The sequence below is a fragment of the Schistocerca serialis genome, chromosome 1, assembly GCF_023864345.2.
Source record: "Schistocerca serialis cubense isolate TAMUIC-IGC-003099 chromosome 1, iqSchSeri2.2, whole genome shotgun sequence".
In the NCBI taxonomy this organism is placed as follows: domain Eukaryota; kingdom Metazoa; phylum Arthropoda; class Insecta; order Orthoptera; family Acrididae; genus Schistocerca; species Schistocerca serialis.
In genome coordinates, this window is record NC_064638.1 from 34,971,219 (window position 1) to 34,997,445 (window position 26,227).

General features: G+C 41.1%; 1 protein-coding gene across 1 annotated transcript in view; it reads left to right on the forward strand.

Annotated features, from left to right (window-relative positions):
* Positions 1–3,312: 3,312 nt before the first annotated feature.
* LOC126461130 (target of rapamycin complex subunit lst8) overlaps positions 3,313–26,227 on the forward strand; it is a 47,100-nt gene continuing 24,185 nt past the window's right edge. Inside the window, exons 1-6 of the mRNA XM_050095972.1 lie at positions 3,313–3,638; positions 3,760–3,811; positions 6,961–7,123; positions 14,949–15,099; positions 15,179–15,381; positions 16,560–16,702. Of these exons, the coding sequence (XP_049951929.1) occupies positions 3,513–3,638; positions 3,760–3,811; positions 6,961–7,123; positions 14,949–15,099; positions 15,179–15,381; positions 16,560–16,702 (838 nt within the window). The 5' untranslated portion in view covers positions 3,313–3,512. The remainder of the gene's footprint in view (positions 3,639–3,759; positions 3,812–6,960; positions 7,124–14,948; positions 15,100–15,178; positions 15,382–16,559; positions 16,703–26,227) is intronic.

Sequence of the window (26,227 nt, forward strand, 5' to 3'; positions counted from 1 at the left end):
TCAGGGGATCGCCTTGCTTCCAGTTACAGCCCCAGATCCATGGTCTCTTGCACTGTGAACACATTTTAGAGACATTTTGCAATCAGAGTTAATGTGTTCTATAACCTGGTAATTGAAACACTGCACTGTCCTTGTTCCGTTTTTCAGTGGTTTTGGCGTGACAGTCAGGAAGGTCTGCCTTGTCTCCTGGAATAGTTTCCTATGTTGTGGTGTTTCTGTGAGAGTCGCTAAATAAAGTGGGTTATCGATGCTGGACCTGTGCTTTTGTATTGCTTGTATATCATAACCTTCGGTTGTTGTAGCCTCTTTGATATCAGAAGGCTCTGTACAAGCAGGGAAGCCCCTGAAAACTTTGAGTGAAGTTTGTGCACCTGCTGGGAAGGTGTACTGGGATATTTAGTTTTCCTTGAGCATGACCATGATGCTATTTCAGTCCTGAAGAATCTTCGATGTCAATTTTATTTTGTCACTCTGGCTGATTTTGCCAGGAAAAGATCTTCACGTGTTCTGCACTGGGAAATAGGGGAACAGTGAGGGCATTTGGCCCCTTGTGCTGCCCTTAGATCCTGTGCTTTGGTGATTTGGCATGCCGTTTTGCCTTTGCTTCCTTTTATTTGGATGGTCTGTGGAGGATTTTTTGTTCTACCTTTCGTTTTTCTGCATACTCTTGTTTAGTTTTCTCCCTACACTTCTTAGTTTGTAGAACGCTTGCCATTATTTTCCTCTCCTCTGCCAGGTCCAGATGTGCGAAGATTTTATGAATGATGTTTCACTCAGTATGGAGCCTAACCCTAGTATATTCCTGGGCTGGATTGTGAACCCAGTCCTGGAGGACTACGTCACCTCTGTCGCCACTGCATCTTCCATGCCTGGGCAAGGAAAGGGAGACAAAGTTGAGGGCTGCCAAAGAGTGTCAGGGGTCATCTTCATTGGCACTGTTATACGTATCCGGTGCTGCAATGACCCTACCACCCACCACACATGGGCATCTGGCCAACGTCCAGGCCCTGCCATGCAAATTCCCTACATCTCGGAGGGCAGAAGGAATTTCTGCAGCAGCAAATAGGCCCTCGAAGATCCACGAAAAGTGGCATGCAGTAGCAAGGAGACACACACCAACCCTCGCCACTTCACATCTCGCAACCAACGACGACAATTTTGTCCAAAAGCTGCTGTATATCTAGCCACTTGTACCAAAATCTTCCTGTAACAGCAACTCTGATTTGAAACAATCGGAAGCTCAAAAACCTTAGCATTCGAAACATATGGCTCTGAACCACCAGTATGTCTGAAACGACAGATTCTAATTGCTGAGTAACCATGTGATGGAATGAATTGCTGCAGCCCCGCACACATATCTGCTCGTTCTGAAAGCTACTCAGCTAATGTGTCACAACCAAGTTGAACTTTTCATGGCATGACAAAAACTTGAGTGACGCCACTGAAAACTGGGTGTTCACATAGGCAACTGCAGTGCCAATACAGTATTTCATTAGGTGTTGTGCCATTTTCATTGCGTGTGTGAGTCCGTCTAAATTTCCTTTGTATTGACCATGTAGCCTCATATAACAACTATTGATACCATATGTACAACCAATGTACATTAATATGTTCTCTGATAGTATTGACCATGTAGTCACAACGACTACTGTACCGGTGTACCCCTTACCCTGTATCATATCTACAAACGATGTGCTAAAAAAAATGATATCCCAGACCAACTAAACTACATATCTCATAACCTCACTTTCACTGTTCGAAAATGGGAAAGTTCTCGCTCTGTCACTATAAAGGTCCTTTTCGTTCCATTGATGTCTAGTGTGAATCGACCTTAATTCGAAGTGTTCAATGTTCATTCAAGATGGATTATTTAGAAGAGCGTCCTGTTCACAGTCTAACATAACAGTCGCGACACTCACTGCTGTAAAAGTTGTTACCGTTTGACAGATCGAGCTACTCTAGCGCTCCAAGCGGCGAGTAAGGTGAACATCAGACGCGTCGTAAGCATGTTTGTTTTGCATCCATTTCCTACGTAATTTACGAAATATTTGAGTTATTTTCTTGCCTCCAAGGGTGTGTGTAGTATCAGAAGGCATATATGTTTCTAAAATAAGCGCAAGTATGGCCGAAAACCATGAATCGCGTGCCAAGCTACAACACATTCATGAAGAAACTTTTGTGACGCTGGATAGAATTGCAACTTACCTTGTTGATATCAAAAGAATGTAAACACTCTGATTCACACGTAAGAAGCACAGACATGTACCTCTTCATGCAAACGCGATCGACAGCTCATTTATCGTTCTGTAGGCCTACTGTGTCATTGTCGCCTGTTGCCACAAGTACGACCTTCATCTTTATATTATTCTAAGTGGGACAAGCAACTGCCAAATAGTAGGTGAAATATGTTGAAAACATTATAATGAGCTGATTACATTACATTTCACGCAAAACCAGATCTTTAAATAATTTGCAAACAATCTGTCAGTTAACAAGGTGCTAACAAAATAATGTCATCACACGAAGGAGGCCAGAAAAATTAAGTGACTAATAACAGAAGTGAATGAAGTACATACCAAACATTACCATTTTGTAAGACACGAATAACTGCACTTAATCTAACCAATTCATCGTCAAAGCAGGTCTGTGTTGACGATTCACACGAATCTGGCACTGATACATGGACAGCTGAACCGGCTGCTTATGACTGTTTTACAGCTTTAGATGGATTGTCGAATCTTTGTGGCAGTTTCTTCTTTATCGTCAGTTGAGATGGCTTATTTGGGATGTCAAGCAGTGTGGGTACTACATTCCACACGACTTTATTATTATCTGCGTGCATGAACTGGTTTTGTTCGAAATATAGCGAACAAAAATTAATATTATTATATATTTAAACTGGATCGTTTTTAATAAGGTCTTCTCGTCTGCTATTAACTAGCTATTTTCTGCTCCTAAAACGAAACATTAATCATTAATACACATGTAGTTTGCAAGTGAATCCTGACGATACAGTTCAGCAACATGATGGTATATACCTCTCAGGATCCTTAGGAAACCTAAAAAAAGACAGCTGTGGTGTCTTCTTCCTGTTGTTGCTGCAATTTATTGCGCTACAAACGCTCCCGCTAGTAAAAACCACTGTGGAAATCAAAATAAACAACCACTATTTGCTTTCACGATCGCGCCGAACTCACAGTTTAAGTTACTGGCCGCTTGGGGCGCTGCTGGCGCGGTGGACAACAAAATCGAGGCGAAGTGTCGCGACTGTTATGTTGGCTTGTGGTCCTATTTGTGATATATCTTTATGTATATCTTTGGACGATGTTATTGTTTACAAGTGATGTAGTGTGGGTAAATAAAGAAGCTTTAGTGACGGCACAAAATCATTAAGCAAATTTCCTATTTACGTTAGGTTATATTGTTTACTGACAACCGGAATATTATGTTACTCTGAGTAACAGTGTGATTAATCGATTTGAAGACAGTAAATCGTCTGTCAACTATAAAAAATGACGAATGATAGTCAGGGCCTCAATGAAACGGTTATATTGGCAACTGGAGGATATGATCATACAATAAAGCTATGGCAGGCCCATACTGGCGTCTGTCAACGTACAGCTCAGCACACTGATTCTGTATCCTTAGACAAGACGTGCATTTATAGTGTGTCAACGATTTATTATTATTTTTTTTAAAAAAACCAGATGTTGAATTTACATGTTCAAGTAATTTTGTGTATCCTTGACAGAGAAACAGCAAGTCAACTCACTGGATATCAGCCCCGATAAACAACTAATTGCTGCGGCAGGTAAGTTAATTTATTTTATATAGTCCGACTAGAAAAGTATCTCTCATGATGAAATGTGGTAGTCATTTTTTATTTTCTTCATCACTGATGTGGAACTTTCTTGAGGTCTCAGTGTGCATGTAACTTTAGAATTGTGTACACAGTTTGTTCCACAGTTACAATTTTTGTATTTAATAATTTCGTAAGTATGTCTTTATGACCATTTGAAGGTGCTCATGGTTGTTGCATTTGTTAAAATAATTTTTATTGCCAGGTGCAATCATATTTATGTTTTCAGATTACCAATTCTGACAATCTCAAATGCTCATCTTCAGGTCATTTTACTACAATGTGCTGACACTATTCTGCTGTGTAACACATTTTGGTTACAAGCTGCATTCTTTGTGTATCTTTTGACTGATCTTTGTTTATGTATGTTATATCACTAATAATGCACAAATAGTGTATTAATTATTACATGAAATAATAACTATAACTTTTCCTATGTTTCTAGAGATCACATTTGAAAGAGCTTTTTTTGATAATTTTTATGGGTAATACTTCTCACTTTTCAGATGGTGTTACTGCAACCCTCTTTTCTTTACACCTGCTTAACAGTGATAAAATTCGGAAGATTTTATTTGCACATAGTGATTTAGACTAGAAAAGGCAAGTTATGGCATATCAATATCATGCACAGACGCATTGATGAAGATCAACTTATTTTTATATTTTTTTCAATTTCAGGGTCTTAATTATTTCTTTTAAGAGTTCAGAGGTTAGTGAAGCTCGTACACTGAAAGCTGTCAGTATAGACCAAAGTGTTACATAGGCAGAAATAAAGTAATTACCAGTAGTGGTAGTGTGGTGCTTAAGTCAGCATATTTTCTTTGTAACACATTGAAGCGCTTCTACAAGTGATTGTTATCAGAACAGCACTTCTTTTTATCAGTTTTTATAATTAATCCTCTTTGTAATCAGACATGCACTGTTTTTAGTGATCTAAAGCTTTCGGGTTTACAGCCAAGTTAGTTTGCCTACATGGTGTGAAGTTTAATGAGTGTAACTTGCATGATTTTCTGCAGATGTTATGTGCTACTCTTGGTTTAGATTAAATGGACAGGAAAAACCAAAAGTTAGTTTATAACAAGAAGGGAAATAGATTGAATTTGTGCATAAATATGTCACATTGTGGAAAACGGACATACACAGGCTCTGGGCAAATAACAGCTTAAATACTCTTCTTTTGCCTGTTACTTTGCATTCAGTTAATTTCTACTGTTCCAAGAAATGAGAACAGGTTTGGCAGCCTGTTGCCAAACCTAGCAAGTAAGGTAGTATGTTGGTAAGACACGACTTGCATTTAGGATGGCTCCGTTCCAAACCTCCACCTGGCCATCAGGCACAGATCCAGAGTTTGGTTGCTGTCTTCTGCCCCTTCCCCGCAATTATAATTTTTCCCACTTTTGACGTACTATGGTTGCCTAGGAATAAATAATAATAGTAACAACATAAAATGTTGTAATATAACAAGAAAAATATCTGGCTTACATCAGTGGTTAGTTAACCGCTGTAGCATAGGTTGCAAGTATAATAATTCACACAATTTAAAGCAGAGTGTGCTCTCACCATTATCGGTATTTCATTCAGCACTGTCATTGTGAACACAAAAAAGAAAATAAAATAAAATAAATAAATGTGTGTATGGCACTTGTGGGCGGGCAGTTCTGTGGCATTTGGCCATTTGGTGCAAGCCTTTTAGTTGATGCCACTTTATCGACTTGCACATCAGTGACGATGAAATGAATATAGATTTGCAGACTTTGAATGTGTGAGCCTGTAAATGAAGGAATTTGTTTCTTTCAGTGATTTCCACTTGTGGTTGGGAAATTCAGTCTTACTGTTAGCTTATGGTCTTTCTTTTCCTGTCTGACAGCAGTTATTTTAGTGTGTGGACTCAGTAACATTGTCTGATTTGTTTTTGACAGCAGGCAAGCTTGCAAATGTGTGCCTTTTCCTGCCCAAAATACTTTCTGCAGCTGATCAGTTCTCAAGCACATTCATGTAGGCTAGTGATCAGTGAGCAACTGAAAAATGTGCTGTGTTGGACATAGCGTATAATTTTCTGAAATTTCTTGTCATTTTTGCACTGTTTTCATGTTACCGCTCCCTCTCCATTTGACCACACATGCCAAGCTTCCAGATTGATGGTTTATGTGGTTTCCATAAATTGTTCGAGGAAAATACTGGGATATTTCCTAAGGCAAGGATGTGGCCAATATCGTTTCCCACTCTGAACCCTTGCTCCATTAGTAAAGATGATATCATCAACAGGATATTAAACCCTGATCTTCATTCCTTATATAACCAAATTTGTGGTAGAGTTCCAGTATGATGACCTACAGTTTTCATGAGCTCGTTGACCCTTAAGAGAAGAAGGAAAGACAAAATAATTTGTACAAGCTACATGTAAGAATGAAAGTTAGGAAGTTATTTTCACGTTGTGTGAATCATTTTACAACTTTTCATTATGTGAAAAGCTCAGTTTACAATTATAGTATACTTGTTCAGTGAACAATAAGACAATGTTCTGTGCATTTACATGATTTCTTAACTTATGTTTATTATTATACTATTTTACTTTTTATACTCAAAACCATCTTTAATGCCTCTTAATTTTTTCTTTCCTTTGTTCTGTATCTCAAAACTGAAAATGAGAATAATCTGTGGTTTGTTCACAATGTCCTGAATGAGGGCACCCTAAATTCTGAATCAGCAGGAGTCAGTCAACTTTGGTCCCTTAATGCTTTGTCAGGCCGCTGCTGACATTGATAATCTAATACTACTACCCTCGTGTACTGTAGTTGTTACGAAGTGATTGCCATGTTGTGGCAAACCGGTCAGTACATGCATAGTGCCAGCATTGTGTGACAAAAGAGTAGCTTGTGTCTCCGAGTAGCTTGTGTCTCCCTCCCACCTCTCCATCTCTCCATACTACACCCTGCATTTGCCACTCAGCTGCTCATGTGCTGGGAATTGGTGGGCAGAGGTTACCCCCTCCTCTCTGCACACACCCCTGGCAGTTTGTTCAGTATGTCGTGAACAAAGTATATAATGTATATTGAGTGCTGAACAACTTCTTTCATGATGAGGCTTTCTTATGTTTATAGGTTACCAACATATCAGAATGTATGATTTAACTTCAAATAACCCAAATCCTGTGATAAACTATGAAGGTGTGTCGAAGAATGTAACTGGTGTTGGCTTTCAAGAGGATGGGAAATGGATGTTTACTGGCGGAGAAGATTGCAGTGCAAGAATATGGGATCTAAGGTTGGTTTAATGCATTTCTATGTGTCCTGATAATTATACAAAGTGTCTCATTGTGGTAACGTCACTAATGATGGTGAGTATGATGCAAAATGAAAATGAGTAAAATATGAATGCCTTAGGTACAAAGGAGTAGGTTTATCTAAGAATTAAAGACTTGGAGGTGTACTGTAATTGGTTGCTGCTTGGAAGCACACCAGTCTTGTACATGTATGTAAATCTCTCTTCTCCATGTCAGAGGTCTGATATTTAAAATCCTGTGTTAACCTTGGTTTCTGGCTGAGAACAGCCTAACACTTGACAAAACTATGGAATTCTCCCCTCTTTCACTGCTGTGTATCACCTGGCAGGGCCGACAACTTGGTCCTGGAGGATGCTTAAAAAATGGTTTGCCATTCATGTCTATAGCAGCAAGGCTATGTCTGTGTCTAGCTGTGCTGCCCTAGTCTGCTTTTGCTATGCATTTAACTTAGCCCACCAAAAAGAAATTATATAATAACTATGCTTGCATTAATAAGTGATAAGAAATAAAATACTGGAAAAGTCATAATGGAAGATAATATGTATGAAACTGTAAACCAGTACTCATCCTGTTTTTCTATGTCCATACGTGTATTGGAGGTCTGAGGGAGTTCCACCATTCACTTATGTAATAAAATGGAACACCTACAACCATGATTATGGTGCCTTTTATTATAAGGCTACAAGTTTCAGTGCTTCAGTGCACAATCTTCAGGTCTTAGATGGATCTGAGGGTGTTAACACCATCCGTATACATGATTCATCAGTGGCCAACATCTATAACTATTTTTATGGATGTTGGCTACTGATGAATCATGTATACAAATGGTGTCAATCCCTTCAGCATCAGCCAAGGGCGGATGATCGTGCACTGAAGCACCAAAACTGAAAGTCATGTAATAAATGACATTGTAAGGACGGCTGTTGGTGTTCCATTTTATTACTCTATTCATCCTGGCTAACCACACTTGCATATACCGACACATCAGATGTGCATCCATTGCTGATTGCAGCACTAATTGTGAATAATTGTGCACTATATCTCAGCTGAGGCCATCAGGATCCATTTGCAGTGGCATGGGAGTGAGCTAGGATACCATTCGCAAATCTTGCTCTCACCTCTCATCGCTGTGCAGCCCACCTCAATGTCTGTACCCAAATATGGAACTGGGAGAATGAACAGTTAAAAGTTGTGTTTCATGTCTGGAGTTAATTTTGCCCAAATATCTAGGATTTAATTTGTGAGTAAAGCGTTGTCCAAGAAAGTGGCAAATGTTGGATAGTATCTGGGCTTTGTATTGTGGCGAGTACTGGCTTACAATGACAGTACACATGTGGTATTTGTTGAGGTCACATGAAATCATCCAGGATACATGCAGAATACCATAGTTCCCATTTTATTACAGTGCTCTATCTGAGATATCCATCAGCTTGCCTGCCGAATGTGATCTCTAGGTTCAAGTTCCAGTCTGGCAGGACAGAATGAGTATTGGTTTACAGTTTCATAAATATTATCTTCCATTCTGAATTTTTCAGTATTTTATTTCGTATCACTTATTTTTCAATGATGCATAACAATAGTTACTGCAGGCATAGTTATTATATAATTTCTTTTTAGTGGGGTAAATTAAATGCATAGCAAAAGCAGAATAGGGCAGCACAGCTAGATACAGACATGGCCTTGCTGCTATAGACATGAATGGCAAACACTTTTTTTAAGCAACCTCCAGGACCAAGTTCTTGGCCCTGCCAGGTGAAACACAGCAGTGAAAACTGAACTGCCACACAGATCAGAACAGAATTGGATGAAGTTCACATGGACTCTGCACCATCATTGGAGATCATATACTTTTGAATTAATGAATTTAATAATGCAAACGAGCAACAAAGATGAAGCAGGCTCCAGGCATCCAGTTGAGGTCACCACAAACGAAACCATTGACAAAATCCGTGATATGGTAATAAAAGACTGCCGAATAAAAATTCATTTAGTTGCTGAGACTGTGAGCATCTCAACTGAGTGAGTTCCTAATATCCTGCAGAGAGAGTTGGCTATGAAGACGCTCTGTGCAACTTGGCTGCCCCAATTCCACACAGTCAAAAGCACATCTGGTTTAATATTTCAACACAATGTCTGGTGATATTTAATCATAATCTGCAGGACTTTTTGTGCTGATGAAAACTGGATCCATCATTACTCACAAGTCAAAACAGCAATCGAAACAATGGTCAAAGGCTGATGAAAAGTGCAAGACCATTTTGTCAGCTGGTAAGGTGATGGCTTATGTTTGTTTGGGGTTTACAATGAATAATCATCATAAATTACTTGGAAAAAGGCAGAACCATAACTGGATTGTATTATGCTTTATTTTTCGATGATTTAAAAGTTGCATCAGCTGAAAAAAGACCAAAGTTGTCATACAGAAAAGTACAGTTTCATCAGCATAATGCACCATCCCATATATCAGCAATAACAATGGCAAAAGTGCGTAAATTTGGCCTTGACTTGGTTGCTCACCCACCCTATTCACCAGTATTAGCCCCAGGTTACTTCTCTTCTACCCTAACTTGAACCTTTGGCTTGCTGGGAAGAAATTTTCGTCAAATGAGGAAGTGATAGTTCCAGTCAAAAAGTATTTTGCAGAGTTAGAGAGAACCTATTTCTCCAGTGGGATGGAAAAGTTGGAGGACCAAGTGTTTATCCCTCAAAAGAGACTATGTGGAGAAATATAGTGAGCTGTTTGTGAAACATTTTTTCTTACATTTTTATCAGACTTCTCAAACCTCATATGGTCTGTGATTATGATCATGTACCATGTACACCCTGTTTTATATGTGAATGAAACTTCATTTCTCAGGGACCATTACTTGAGGGTCCTAATTTTTCAGCTTCCAGTAGTGTAACTGTTAAAAATAAAATGCACACATTAACACCATACCCAAAATTGTGATTAATCAAGGAAGAAAGGTTTGAACTTTAATATTCCATTCCCATGAATTTCATTAGAACCAGGAAATATGATGTTCAAAGTAAAATTGGTCATATTTATCTGTTGCTACCTGTTAGAAAATCCTTTCCTGTTTTTGTTTGTTCACAACCTTTGAATGGACCAGGGATGGTTGAGAAATGAGATAAGAAAGTTTCTTCTGAGAAAGAGAACCAAAGTATGCTGGATTTGAGGCATACAAAGGCATCTGGAAGAATGCAGGAAACAGAGTGATTGTTACACAAAGCATTATTGTCTCATTTTGTTTCTAAGAGTTCATGAATTGAATGGTACCTTTTCTTCTTCAAAAAATGTTATGCAATTATGAAAAGAATTGCAAGAACTAATAAAAGACTAATGCGGCTCATGGCATGAACACTAGTACTGTTTTGGATTTACTCCTGTTCTTTTAAAGTCATTCCATAAACTGTACACATATTGCAGGGATCAACAAGAAGCTTGCAGTCAGATATTCATATATTGCTTTCATACAAGTGCTGTCTGGTTTCTGAGCTATTATTGTCTCCAATGTTTGTAATCTTGAAACCCGAGCTGTATTCAAGCACAGTCATTTGAAATCATTATCATAGCTCAGCCTATCTACAGCTGCATACGTACTCCACAAGTCAACATATGATGGGTATGCTGTATCATTACTACGGGAGTGGTTTGAAAAGTTCTCAGAATTACCACGAGAGGTCAGCACTAGCGCAACAAGTTGTTCACTTGATATTCATTGGACTGTTGTCTGTAAACATGTGCTACATCAGTGCTCCTGGAAGAGAGCTGTGGTGGCGCGTGGGTCTGTTGTTGTTCCCTTGTAGTGATTTGCGATTGAGATTCGAGCAGTGATTAAGTACTTCATAAAGAAAGGTGTGAAAGCAGAGGACATTCATGCTGATTTCCAGAATACACTGAGGGACTCTGCTCCTTGTTATTCAACGGTTGCCAAGTGGACAAATGAATTTAAATTTGGTCAGAAGAGCTTAGATGATGAACTGCGCACATCTCAGCCAAGATGTGTCACTACTCAAGAAATCATTGCAAAAGTGCACAGAATGGTAATGGAGGATCGCCAATTGAAAGTGTGTGAAATTGCTCATGCTTGCCAGATGTCTGAAAGGGTATATCACATTTTAACTGAAGAATTAGAGATGAAAAAATTATCTGCAAGATGGATGCCACGACTTGTGTTGTGCGTCTGCACACGTGTGCCATCGCTATGGCAGAATTACACAAACTAAGGTATGAATTGTTGCCACATCTGCCTTATTCACCTGATACGGCTCCATCAGACTTCCATTTCTTCCCAAAACTGAAAATTTTTCTTGTTGGATGAAGATTCACTTCAAATGAAGAGTTGGTAGCCGGAGTTGACAACTATTTTGCAGGCCTAGAGGCAACTCATTTTCAAGATGGGATCGAGGCACTAGAACATCATTGGACCAACTGCATTAATCTACAAGGAGACTACATTGAAAAATTTAAAAAAATTCAGTGATGTCAGAATTTTTTTTCTATTCCATTCCGAGAACTTTTCAAACCACCCTCGTAGTTGTTTCCTTTTCTGTTCAAGTCACAAATTGAGTGAGAGAAAAATAACTGTCTATGTGCCTTCATATGCACCCTAATCTTATCTTTATGGTCCTTATGCAAAATGTCTGTTGGTAGCAATAGAATCATTCTGCAGTCAACCTCAAATTTCGGTTCTCTAAATTTTCTCAATAGAACTGCTCAAAAAGAATGTCGTCTTTCCTCCAGTGATTCCCATTTGAGTTCCCAAAGCATCTCCATAATACTTGCATGCCATTCGAACCTACTGGTAACAAATCTAGCAGCTCACGTTGAATTGCTTCAGTGTCTTCCTTTAATCTGACCTGGTGCTGATCTCAAACACTTGAACAGTACTCAACAATGGATCACACTAGTATCCTATATGCAGTCTCCAGTACAGTTGAACATCACTTTCCTAAAATTCTCCCAATAAACCAAAGTCAACCATTCACCTCCCCTTCTACCATCCTTACATGCTCACCCCATTTCATATTGTTTTGCACTGTCACGCCTAGATATTTAATTGATGTGACTGCATCAAGCAGTACACCACTAATAGTGTATTTCAACATTATGGGTTTGTGCTCCCTACTCATTTACATTAACTTGCATTTTTCTACATTTAGAGCTAGCAGCCATTCAGCACACCAACTAGAAATTTGGTCTAAGACATTTTGATTCCTCCTGCAGTCACTCGATGGTGACATCTTCCATTACACCACAGCATCATCAGCCAACAGCTGTAGACTGCTGCTTACACTTTCCACCAGTTCATTTATGTATAAAGAAAATAACAGCAGTCCTGTCACGTGTCCCTGAGGCACTCATGCCTCTACCCCTGTCTCTGATGAACACTTGCTGTCAAGGACATCATACTGGGTTCTGTTACTTAAGAAGTCTGTGAGCCATTTACATACCTTGGAACCTTTGCTAGGCACTATCTGCTGATGTGTTAACAAACTGAAGCTGTTAATGATATGAAAATGAAGCTGGAATGTTGTGGTCATGTGGAACAGGAAGGCGTTTTGGGAGATTATACTACATATTATGTCACGAGAAAACAGGATACTTTGTGGATAATGCAAAGCTGCTCTGGATGGAAATGGGATAATACTCAGAAACTCCTTTACTTTTATTTTCCACTATCTTTTACTTGACATATACATCTATGTACATACTCTGCAAACTACTGCGAAGTGCAGGGTAGAGAATACTTCATGTTGTGGATTGGCAAGAGAGCCAACCCACTATGGGAGGAAGCCGAAAGGCACGCGTTTTAGCTCACGCAGGCTGGCATAAGGTCTGGAACAGGACAAGGAAGTTAGACTTTAGCAAAAATGGCATAGCTGTTGGAATACTTAACTTTAATCCGTAAATGGTGAACATCGCTCTTGATGGTACATGTTTTACAGCATCAATAGTAACTGGTAATGGCGCTTTGCTAGGTCGTAGCAAATGACGTAGCTGAAGGCTATGCTAACTATCGTTTCGGCAAATGAGAGCGTAATTTGTCAGTGAACCATCGCTAGCAAAGTCGGCTGTACAACTGGGGCGAGTGCTAGGATGTCTCTCTAGACCTGCTTGTGGCGGTGCTCGGTCTGCAATCACTGATAGTGGCGACACGCGGGTCCGACGTATACTAACGGACTGTGGCCGATTTAAAGGCTACCACCTAGCAAGTGTGGTGTCTGGTGGTGACACCACACTTCACATTGTACTATGTGTTAGGGTTTCTTCCCATGCCTTTCACATGTGGAGTGTGGGAAGAAAGACTGCTTAAATGACTCTTTAACTAACTTTTGCAGTCCCATATGTAAGCAGTACATGGGAACTGAAGTACATTTCTAAATTTTTCACTTATTACTGATTCTTGAAACTTTGTAAGTAGGTTCATAATATTGGAAAAACATTATTTGAAAAAATAAATTAATAAAAAATTAAAAAGAAACAGCAATTTGTATATAGTTTTTAAAATTTATTGAAATGGTACCACTTTAATAAATATTTTTTGCAATCAAGACTCTTAAAAAAATAATAAGATTTGAAGCAGGCTTTGGTATCTAACTTCAAAAGACAGCCAACTTAGATTGTTCAGCATTTCTGTTATGCTCTCCTGTGACCATTTGTGCTGCCCTTCTTAGCATACATTCTGCATCCTCTGTTAATCCTATTTGGTACAGGTCTCACACACTTGAGCACTATTCCAAGATGGGACACAAGTGATTTGCAAGCAATCTTCTTGGTGGAGTGATTACATTTTCACAGTATGCTGCAAATGAACTGAAGTGAAGTGTGCCATCTGATTGGGAATGGTTAAAAAGAAGGGCAGACATCCTCACTACATTATTTTTATTTTTAAATTTCTGCATGACTGAAACATGCAGCGGTATTCAAAGGTCTTGCTTTACTTGTATTGATTTTGGTGTTACAATGCATCATCTTCAACCTCCTTTATGATAAGCTGGGTAAGCATGCGAGTAACTGGGTTACCACCATAATACATCTCAATAGTTGGCACAATCAAATGGATGTCCACGATGATGAATCCCTTCCCTCCTGTTTATGGTGTTTACAGTGCCAGTACAGTTGATGAATATGCAAAGATTCTCCTCACAGCAGGTGCGGTTCCTCTCATCGTGGGGTCTGGGTGACCTTTCCTTCCTTTGAACCTTCCCCAATTTGTCCCTGTCACTTCCTGAGGCAGAAACTATGAATTTCAAAAGATAAGAAGTGTATCACTTTTATTATTATGTGAATGTGTCTATTGACTGTACTATACATTTTGCTTCCTGACGCTAAGTATTCATCAGCAATTCTGCCTCATAATTTGTTAATTCTATCTTCTATTCCGTACTGGCCAGCAATCACAAGTAAGATCAGTGTTCCTGTTCACTTTGTGTGCACCTAAACTTCCTATACTACATTGTTCCTATTTACTTCAGGGAAATTCCATAATTTTACTGGTATATCAGTTTCCTAATCTATTTTTCCTTCTAACAATGGCTTACTTAATGGCCAAGTAAGTGCATTCCTTGTAATATCACACAAAGGAGAAGAAACATGTCTTTCACTGTAGAACTTTATTGAGCATCAGTTAGAATAATTTGATCTAGTGAATGGTTTTGTGAGTGCAGTTAAAGAGTGATAAGCAGTCTCTATTTTGTGTCTGCAGTTCATATTGTCTGTGATTTTTATTCATTGTGAAATAAATGGTACTGCAGTATATGTTGCACAAAAGAAAGAAATTGTTATAATCATCTTTTCAGGTCACGAAATCTCCAGTGCCAAAGAATATTTCAGGTATCAGCTCCTGTAAATTGTGTTTGTCTTCACCCAAACCAGGCAGAACTTGTTGTTGGTGACCAGAGTGGTGTGATACATTTGTGGGACTTGAAAACTGATCACAATGAACAATTAGTAAGTTGTAATACTATAACTGCTTTCTAATTTATGTGTTTTATTTCAGACTGAAAGCTTTTATTTGTTTGTGCTGTAGATTCCTGAACCTGAAGCATCAATACAGCATATAGCTATAGACCCCGAAGCTTCATACATGGCAGCAGTAAATAATAGAGGCCATTGTTACATATGGAGTCTCACTGGAGGAGTAGGTGAAGAGCCCACGAAGCTAAATCCAAAGCATAAAATTGAGGCTCATAGACGTTATGCTTTGAAATGCAGTTTCAGCCCTGATTCAACGTAAGTATTATATAAGTGTAGGTTTTATACAGGGTGTTTCAAAATTCAATGGCAAAACTTCAAGATGGATTCCTCATATAACAGTAAGAAAAACATGGCAACGTGGGTCTGGAAATGCATAGTTATTGACTTATTCGAGAATGTTACTGTTATGCAGTGCATGCTGACAAGTGTTGTTTACTGGAGGAAAATATATGACATACACAAGGGACAGAATCCGAAAACTGCATAACAAGCAAGTGTGGGGGCAGACACCAATCCCCATGCAACTATCCAGTCGTATCACCAACAGAGGTTTTCCATTAACATCTTGGCAGTCATTGTTGGCAGTAGCTTGTTGGGACCTTAAGTCGTACCAGAAAGACTTACTGGATGAAACTATACAGATTTCTCACACAATGCATTGCTTGAGTGTGCAGAAGACATGCCACTTGCATCCCGTTGACAACTTTACTGTATTTCATGCATGATGGTGCTCCCACCCACATTTGTCTTGCTGCCTGGAGGCAGCTGAATGCACATTTTCCTGAGTGCTGGATAGCTAGAGGTGGATCAATTGCATGGCCACCCCATTCATCTGACTTAAATCCCCTAGACTTTTACCTGTGGGGACACATACTGTCTCTCGTGTATTCAACTGCTTTTCCAGATGAACCTACTCTCCATGCACACATTGTGGCGGCCTTTCAGACAGTTTGAAATACACCAGCCATATATGATCATGTGCAGAATTCAGAAAGGCAACAAATGGATGCCTATATTCAGTCAGGAGGAGGTCACTTTGAACATTTTCTCCAATACATAACCAGAGTGTATCAGCTGGCATAACATATATGCACTGCAGTTTGTAGGAACTGAAGACTCAGTAAATCTGTAATGATGCTTTTCTGGACCCATGTGATGTAGCCTTTTTTCTTCTTGTTGTATGAGAAATCCATTCCTGAAGTTTTGCTGTCGAGTTTTGAAACACCCTCTATGTCATGATTTTAGGCCCAAATCAATATATTTTTGATATACTTGATTCTGGTTGTCAGCTGTTGGATATTTTTATGTTTGATGGGGAATTCTGATGTGAATGACACAGATACAGATACATCGCAATAGAGGACAGATTTTTTAATCAGTTTGTTTTGGTGTTTAAACTGTAAAAGGATTAAGGTAAGTTTAATGTATTGCAGGTTACTTGTAACAACATCAGCAGACCAAACTGCAAGAGTATGGAAAACATCTGACTTTACTCTGCTTCAGGAACTTAAGCATGAAGACCAACGCTGGGTCTGGGATGCTGCCTTCAGTGCAGATTCACAGTATGTCCTTACAGGTATGTTTTACTTAGCACCTTTGTTGTTGCTGTTAGTTGGGGCATTTTACTAATGAAAGTTACCAAGTTTAAGTGTATAACATAATGTATCAATAAACTGAGAAATCTGTACAAAATATTTCAGCCTTTCGTGGCCACTTGTTGGCACATTGCCTATTGGCTTTATGTCTCCATTTCTTCTGCCAATCTTTATTTGACTATTTTCTGACATTTTGCCAGTACCTGACATTGTGAAAAATTCACTTTCCATCGCTGGTGGCAGACTGGAGTCAATCTCGTGACTGTAGATTATATGTACCTCTCAGGAATATAATGCATATCCTATGCATAGGAAAAGTATGTGGGAATGACAAGGCAATCCTTCAGCACCAGGATCTGAACATAAACAATATTGTAAGCTGGGTTCATACTTGGCTACCACGGGGCCCCAACCTTTGCAGCTTCTTTACCCTTCCGTGCTGCATGTCTATCCTCTTGCTGTTCTTGGGAATGTATTCTGCATTTTTAGGCCGTTTTTGGAAATATATTCTGCATTTTTAGGCTGTTTTTGGAAATGTATTCTGCATTTTCAGCAGTCAGTATCAGAATGCTCTCCACTGTTCCTTTCCTTTCTTCACATCAGCGTTTGAAGTTCCTCTTTCTCTTCCTCCCTATGCACTTGTGAAGGCCGGCCCGTGCAAATGACGCGTAACAGGCGACAGGGTAATGCGTAATTCCCAGTTCCAGGTCAACAGGTAGGGCTAGGGTTTGCACATACCCCTTGGAGCAGGCTGGGCCCATGGAGCGGTGGTTGCCTGAGCTGCTACCTTTCCAAATTGCCAATTGGTTCCTCTGTCAGGTGTTTGGGAGGTGTGACCTGAGGTGTGAACCATCACTTAAGGCAGGTGTGCCCCCATCTGAAGGGGTCCCCCAGTTGGAAGGAGAGCACCATCGGATATGCTCGCAATCGTGGGGGATTTTCTCGCAATGAGCCAATCATCTTCACAGTCGATGGCTATGAAATGTAAACGGAATGAGGCTAACGATTCGAAGATCCTCTCAGCTGCACTGAGGTTCCTCACGATTTCACATACTGACGACTGTCAGGCCTTCGCTGTGGTAAATTCGTTTATTAATCAGAAAGGTTTTGATGCAGTTGTTTGCCCTGTGAAATCCTGCTCTCATTTACACAATGGCACTTTGCGTTTGGAGACTACTTCTGATTCTCAAGGACAGCAACTGCTTGCAGCTTCACTCCTCCGTGGCTATCCTGTTCGTGGTGAGGCCCATCAAATGCTCAATCCTCCCCTTGGTGTTATTTACACTACGCTGTTCTACGGTCTGGCAGAATCAGAAATCCAATACCTCTATGATAGGGCGTCATTGCCATCAGTCGGGTGATGAAAAGAGTAGATGCCTCCTTAGTACCCATACATACTCTCTTTCTCACTTTTAATAGAGTTGTTCTTCCATCAAAGATCGAAGCACGTTATGAAGTTATCACATGCAGACCGTATATTCCGAACCCGATGTGCTGCTACTAGTGTCATCATTACAACCACACTCGAGAGACCTGTCGACACACAGCCAAATGTGTAACCTGTGGTAGGGATGCTCACGGGGGCGATACTCGACCTCCTCCCCCCTGCATCAACTGTAATAGCGATCGTGGTGCCTCCTCCCACAATTGACCCATGTATCTCAATGGCTGGGCTGTCCAGGAGATCTGGGTGAAGGAAAAAGTGCCTTACCCAGTTGTTCACAAGTTGTTGGCTGGTCAGAAACCCAGAATTCTACCATCTGTCACCTACGGTACTGTTCTTGTTACATCTCGCTCCACGAAGGACGTGGCCGCGCAGACGTGTGACCTCAAATTTAGCACCACAGTTGTGAAATTGCCCACCATCATGCTAGCATCTGTATCCTCCTCCAGCTGTGCAACATGCCACCAAACTCTCGCCTCATGGGGTGAAGTCACCAGCTACACAATGGCAGGCCAGAAAGGGCAGAAGGAATACTCCCATTAAGACTTCCTACATCCCTCCAGCCAGCCAACACCTGAGTCTTCCTCTGCTAACTGGAAAGGCTTGAAGAAGTCAAACAAAGGCAAACCGTCTTCTCCTTCGCCGACTTGGAGGGAGATCCTCTTCGACTGTGTCACCACGTGATACCCTCGTCTGGCCAACCTCCATATCGCCGGTGCACACCACCAACAATTTTTCAGCCCTGTACTACACAGGCCAACAGAAAGAGAATGCTGATGCTACTGTAGCCTCATGGAGCACGATCCTCCTTCCTGTGTGCCCTCTTTGAAGGCTGGCACTTATCAGCTGCCAAGATAACACCCCTTCATTTTCTCCTCGCCATGACTCTCTTTCAGTGGAACGTTTGTGGCCTACAATCCAACAATGAGGATTTATGGCCGCTCTTAGAATCACAGTGTCCACTTTTTCTCTGCTTTCAGGAAACAAAATTGCATCCTCACGACCGCATTGAGCTCTCACGTCTTCCCAGTCCATTTTGACCTCTCCCCAGAGTTCAGCATTTTATCTCAAGGGGGAGTCATGCTGTTCGTAAGTTCATAGTCAACCTGTTTCCCTGACTACCCACCTTCAAGCTGTTTCAGTTCACCTTTTCCTTCCTCATTTGACCTTTTCCCTTTGTATTGTTTATGTCCCTCTGTCATATGATGTCACCAGGGCAGACTTCCTCCAGCTTATAGGGCAGCTGCCTTGCCCCTTTCTGCTGCTTGGTGATTATTGCACTTATTGCACACTATCCCCTTTGGGGTTCTTGCAGTACCTGTCAAAGAGGCGCCCTCTTGGCTGACCTTCTTACTCAACTTACCCCTTCTGCCTTAACACAGGAGCACCCATGTTCCTTTCAGACTTCATGCGCACTTATTCCCATTGGGACCTATCCTTTTGCACTGCCCAGCTTGCAGCTTGCCCATCATATCGAGTGGTCCATTCTATCTAAATCATACTCGAGTGACCATTTCCTGTGTACTACCTGTTTGCTGCCTCCTACTCCACCTCTGTGCACACCAAAATGACAGCTTTTAAGGCTGACTGGAGGCTTAACTTCTCCCTGGCTACCTTCGACAAACAAAATTTCCCCAATTGTGATGACTAGGTGGAATATCTTACAAACATTATCCTTACCACCCCAGAACCTTCCATTCCTCGCACTTCCTCTTTACCACGCTGTGTCCTGGTCCCTTGGTGGAGTGAGGCGTGCCACGATGCAATTTGCGTGCTGAGACATGCTCTCCTCATTTTTAACTGTCACCCTACAATGGCAAACTGCATTCATTATAAACAGTTGCGTGCACAGTGTCGTCATGTTCTTTTGGATAGCAAAAAGCTAGCTGGATTTCATTCACTAGTTCTTTTAACAGTTCCACTCCCTCTTCCGCTGTGTGGGCCAACCTCCGACGGCTCTCTGGGACCAAGATCCGTTCCCTAATGTCCAGCCTGACAGTAGCAGATGATATCATCGTGGAGCCTATTGCTATTTCCAACACCCTGGGCCACCATTTTGCAAGATCGAGCTCCTCCCACTGTTATCCTATCTTCCTCCATTGGAAACGAGTGGAGAGGGCTCAGGCGATACCCTTCTCTTCTCCAAGTGCTTCTCTTCTCTGAGTGCTACAGTGTTGCCTTTACTATAAGGGAGCTAGATCTTGTTCTCACTTTGTCCCGATCCTCCACCCAGGGCCGGATGCCATTCACATTCAGATGTTGCAGCACCTTTCTCTTATGGGCAAGCACTTTGTGCTTAATACATACAACCGCATCTGGGCAGAGGGCACGTTTCCCGGATGCAGGTGTGAAGCCACTGTCGTACCCATACCTAAGCCCGATAAGGACAAACACCTTCCTTCTAGCTACCGCCCCATTTCTCTCACCAACTGTGTTTTCAAGGTGATGAAACATGTGAGTCTTGCCTGGCGGGTATGGTGGCTTGAGTCTCACAATTCACTAACCACTGCACAGTGTGGATTTTGAGCACGGCGTTCTGCAGTTGACCATCTTGTCACTTGGTCGACCCACGTCATGAGTGGTTTTCTGCAGAAATCCCAGACTGTGGCCATGTTTTTCAATTTGGAGAAAGCGTATGGCATCTGCTGGAGAACTGACATCCTCTGTACTCTCTACATGTTGGGCTTCCTTAGCGTTTCCTTCAGGAATTTTAAAAAGAACAAGTTTTTCTGCCAAGCCAAACACCTTTATCCAAGGAAACATCTCAGTGTTCCATCCTAAGCATTGTCCTCTTTGCTATCGTCACTAACCCTATAATGGCGCATCTCCCGCTGACCATCTCCGATTCCCTTTTTGTTGACGATTTTTCCATCTACTGCAGTTCTCCACATACTGGTCTCATTGAGCAGTGTCTTCAGTGATGTCTCAATTGTGTTTACTCATGGAGCATTGACAATGGCTGTCATTTTTCCACTGACAAAACTGTTTGTATGAATCTCTAGTGGCTCAGTTGGTTTCTTCCATTGTCTTTACATCTTGAGTCTGTTGCTCTTCCATTTGTTGAAACTACGAAATTCATGGGGCTCATGCTTGATAGGAAACTCTCTTGGTCCTCCCACGTCTCTTACCTGGCAATGTCCTACGTGTCCTTAATGGTACTTCCTGGGGTGCAGATCGAACCAATCTCCTCTGTTTGTACCGGTCCCTTGTCCGTTCGAAACTAGACTATGAGTGTTTCATTTATGCATCTGGGCATCTGTCCTCTTACATCCTCTCAATACTGTCTACCATTGTGGCATCCGTTTGGCCACTGGTGCCTCTTGCACTAGCCCAGTTGAGAGTATATATGCAGGAGCTGCCTAACTGCCACTGTCCTACCACCGTGACTTTCTCCACAGCAGATGTGCGTGCCATTTGTCTGCCGTGCATGGCCACCCATCCTATGCCTCCTTCATTGATGATTCCTTTGACTGCCAGTATGGAGCATGTCCCTCTTCTCTGTTATCTCCTGGAGTTCGGTTTCGGCTCTTGCTCCGGCAGCCTGACTTCACGCTACTTCTTTCACGCTACTTCCCGAATGAGTGTGAACCCTTCACCACCTTGGCTTATTGCGATGGCCCGTGTTCACCTTGGCCTTCATTCACTTGCTAAGGAAACTACTCCAGCCTCACTCTATTGCCTTCAGTTCCATGGAATTTCGTGATAGTACATACTTTTGTGTACACTGATGGCTCTCAGACTGACTGTGGTGTCAGGTATGCTTTCATGACGATGTTTTTCGGTATCAGCTTCTGTAACACTACTCAGTATTTACAGCAGAGCTCTTTGCCCTGTTTCAGGTCAATTGCATTATCTGCTTAGACTCTCTCAGTGCCCTTCAAAGCCTCTGTGTGCTGCACACCATCCATCCCTTAGTGCAGTGGGCCCAGGAAAGGTGTCACTTGCTCACTCGTGATGGAGCCTCTGTGATGTTTATGTCTGTTCTTGGTCACATCGCTAACCAGGATGCAGTCCTTGTACCTCAGCCCTCTAGTTTTTATATTTCCTCCGATGATCTCTTTGTTGCTGTCTGTCAGCAGGTGGAGTCCTCCCTTCATGGGAACAAGCTCCGGGTTATTAAGCCTCTCCATATGGCTTGGATGACCTCCTCTGGGCCCTTTCACTGTGAGGAGATCATTTTAACTAGGTTGCATGTTGGGCATTGTCTCTTTAGCCATTGCCATTTGTTAAGGGGTGCTTCCCCACCACTTTGTACACATTGTGCCCAACTTTTGACTGTCCATCATCTCTTGATGGAATGCCCCTTTTTTTAACGGTCCCATTTGAGTTATCGGCCATTTTAGCAGATGACACATGGGCTGTTGACCGTGTTTTACTTTTTATCCATCACAGCAATATGGTGAAGGCCATTTAATTCTTAGTTCTGGGCCTCAGTTTCTATATGGCGTATTTTGTAGACCTTTCTTCACGTCACTGTTTTTAGCAGTTTTCTCTTCCATCAGTTGGGATTGATGGGTAGTTGTTTTTAACTCCTCTCTTTTTCTTCGTGTTCTACCATTCTGACATGGTCGCGTATGACCCTAGTTGTTTTTGTGCACTAAAACAAAACAAAACTGGTGAAGAAATTAACTGGTGAACCACATAATGAAATTCACCAATGTGGAAGTTTGGGATGCGAAAGAGAGCTACCATGCCTGCATGTCCAGGAAAGCCATAGAAATTCACAAACATGACAATAACTTAAAGAAGAAAGCTTCAAGGTGAACAGATCCTGCATTTCCATGCTGCAGCTAATGACTGTTGTAGGTTGCAAGGAGAGAATCAAAACGGTAGTGACCAGAGAAAAGTCTTCAAATGTTGGTGTGACAAGTACATATAAGCTCCAGACGTGGGCTCTACTCCAGGCTGAGACCAGCAATGTAGAATGAGCCTCCGCCAATGCCAGCTCTTGCGCCTGCAAAACACTGTGTTTTTGCTTAAGTTGACTGTTCAGATTTCAGGTGTGTCATACATCAGCCAGAACATTATGACCACCTACCCAGTAGCCCGTATGTCCACCTTTTGTACAGGTAACAGTGGCGATGCATCGTGGCACGGAAGCAACGAGGCCTCGGTTGGTCATTGGAGGACGTTGCCACCACATATCCCATATATTCCGGGAAGGGGGCCAGTGTCGGAGTTCATCATACCCTTGAACACTCTACCATTGTGCAAAAGGCCAGTGCTGATGGTCACATGCCCATTTCAGTCATAGTTGCTGAAGTTATGGTGTTAACATTGTCACGTGCATGTGTCAGCAGCTGTGGAGGCCAGTTGTTAGGAGTTTTCAGTGCACAGTGTGTTCAGACACACTTGTAGTCTGTCCAGCATTAAAGTCTGATGTTAGTTCCGGCACAGTTCACTGCCTGTCCTGCTTTACCAGTCTGCCCACCCTATGACGTTCGACATCTGTAATGATGAGTGGCCACCCGACCCCACGACTTCTGTATGTGGTTTCACCTTGGTTTCGACACGTGTTGAAGACACTCGACACAGCACTCCTCAAACATGTGACAAGTTGTGCAGATTCAGAAATGCTCGTGCCGAGCCCCCGGGCCATTCCGGTGTGGCCTCGGTCAAGTTCAGACAGATCACACGCCTTCCCCCTTCTACACACAGACAGCATGCACACTGATACTACATGCACGGTCCGTATGTCTGACTAGCAATTATTCCTCACCAGGTGATGCTTCTATCATCTGGACAGATTTATATTGATATTAGGTCTGTGCTCATAGTGTTCTGGCTGATCATTGTAATTTAATAGACACATCTTTCATCTTTCTGTGTTTTCCTCCTCTTTGTGGTCATTACTATTTGTATCGTCTGTGCCACGTTGCCCTACTGAATCATAATTTTTTCTCCTTCTCTACCTTGTTTGAACGTTTTTCTCCTGGCTCATTGATTATGTGATATCTTGCCTTTGCAATACCTTGGTTTATCATTTTGGCATTTTTAAAAACTTTTCGGCGATGTTGACTGTTTCTTATTGTTGCCCTCCTCTTCTATTAACAATCTTAATTTTTTTCTCAACAGTTATGCTGATAATTATAAACTTTTCATACATTTGAATATTCTTTATTGGTTTTTATTATGTTCTGTCAGTTGTTTGCTACATAAAAAAAATTCAGGGTGTTGTATCCTCACTAAAATTTATCATTTCATGGCTTCTGTATTACCTTACATTCACTGTAAACTATTTCTTATTTCTCTCAGCACAAATATGGTTATAATGCTAGTTACCTCATTGCGGTCATACAGATAAACTTCATTCAAGTGCACTAAAAGCTCACTCATGGATTGTGATCCTGAAGCAGTTAAATTGATGACTTAAAAGCAGTGCATTCTTGACATTTCAGCTAAAAATAACTGATCAGCTCCTGGTCTTTAGAACAAACCTTGACAATATATATGATGTTTTGCAGTTTGAATGGAATTTTTAATCAACTAATGTTGACTGTATATTACTATGAGGAGGAAGTGTCGAGAAATTAAATAAAGACAGTACTGAATTTTGTAATTGGGGATGTTGTGATTTAATTAATTAGTTAGTTAGTTAATTAGTTAGTGTCACGTGTCCCATAAATCATTTGAATTATTCTTTTTACTGAAATGATGTGGAACAGGTCAGTTTAAAGGTGCGGTTGATATGTGATTAATATTAACATTAATGAAGACATTATATTTAGTTCTGTTCATGTCACCACACTTAAAATGTAATTACTTTCTTTCTTTTTTACAAGCTACCACTTTTTAAATTGATATTCATCCATAGAATAGAAGAAGTTGTCCAGGGGAAATGATTTTAGGTTAGATGTAGAACTTGTGTTACCTGTCAGACATTTTATTGTGTATGGCAAATGATCAAAAATCTTCGTCGCTGCACGTCAGGGCAGCTTCTGGGATAGTGCTGCTGTGCTATAGCACCACATGTATGGAAAAGAAAGAAACAGAAATCTGTATGAATTGTGCATAAAACATTGTTTCCGAGTGTGTGTTTTCTGATTTGGAGAGGTGCATTAAGCCGCGCACACTCTCGCAGTAGTTTTCTGAAGCTTGGTGCCAATGCCATATTTAGACCATGTGCACTCAGAAGCACTGAGTAAAAGGCTAGGCTGTTGGTTTCTACACACTTCTTATGGCACGGATAGAGGCTGCTTTGCTCTGACCCAGAGCTTTACGTTCCTCCCATCAGAGGCCAGTAAAGTGCCAAACCTGCAGAGGCACGATTTGCCTCCTAGTGACAATGGTAGAATAAATTGGGGGCTGAAACCTTCTTTAATCCTCTGTTACAGTACAGGGTGTATTGAAAAGAATCATCTGATTTGACACGTCTGTGTTTCTGAAACTAATAAACATATAAAATGCATTTTGTTATTTTATGAACAGGAAACTCGGAGTTTTTTTTTTCCATACCTTTTCATTGTTGTTGTTGTTATTGTTGTGGTCTTCAGCCCTGAGACTGGTTTGATGCAGCTCTCCATGCTACTCTATCCTGTGCAAGCTTCTTCATCTCCCAGTACTTACTGCAACCTACATCCTTCTGAATCTGCTTAGTGTATTCATCTCTTGGTCTCCCTCTACGATTTTTACCCTCCAAGCTGCCCTCCAATACGAATCTGGTGATCCCTTGATGCCTCAGAACATGTCCTACCAACCGGTCCCTTCTTCTTGCCAAGTTGTGCCACAAACTCCTCCCCAATTCTATTCAATACCTCCTCATTAGTAATGTGATCTACCCCTCTAATCTTCAGCATTCTTCTGTAGCACCACATTTCAAAAGCTTCTATTGTCTTCTTGTCCAAACTATTTATCATCCATGTTTCACTTCCATAAATGGCTACACTCCATACAAATACTTTCAGAAACGACTTTCTGACACTTAAATCTATACTTGATGTTAACAAATTTCTCTTCTTCAGAAACGCTTCCTTGCCACTGCCAGTCTACATTTTATATCCTCACTAGTTCTATCATCATTAGTTATTTTGCTCAACAAATAGCAAAACTCATTTACTACTTT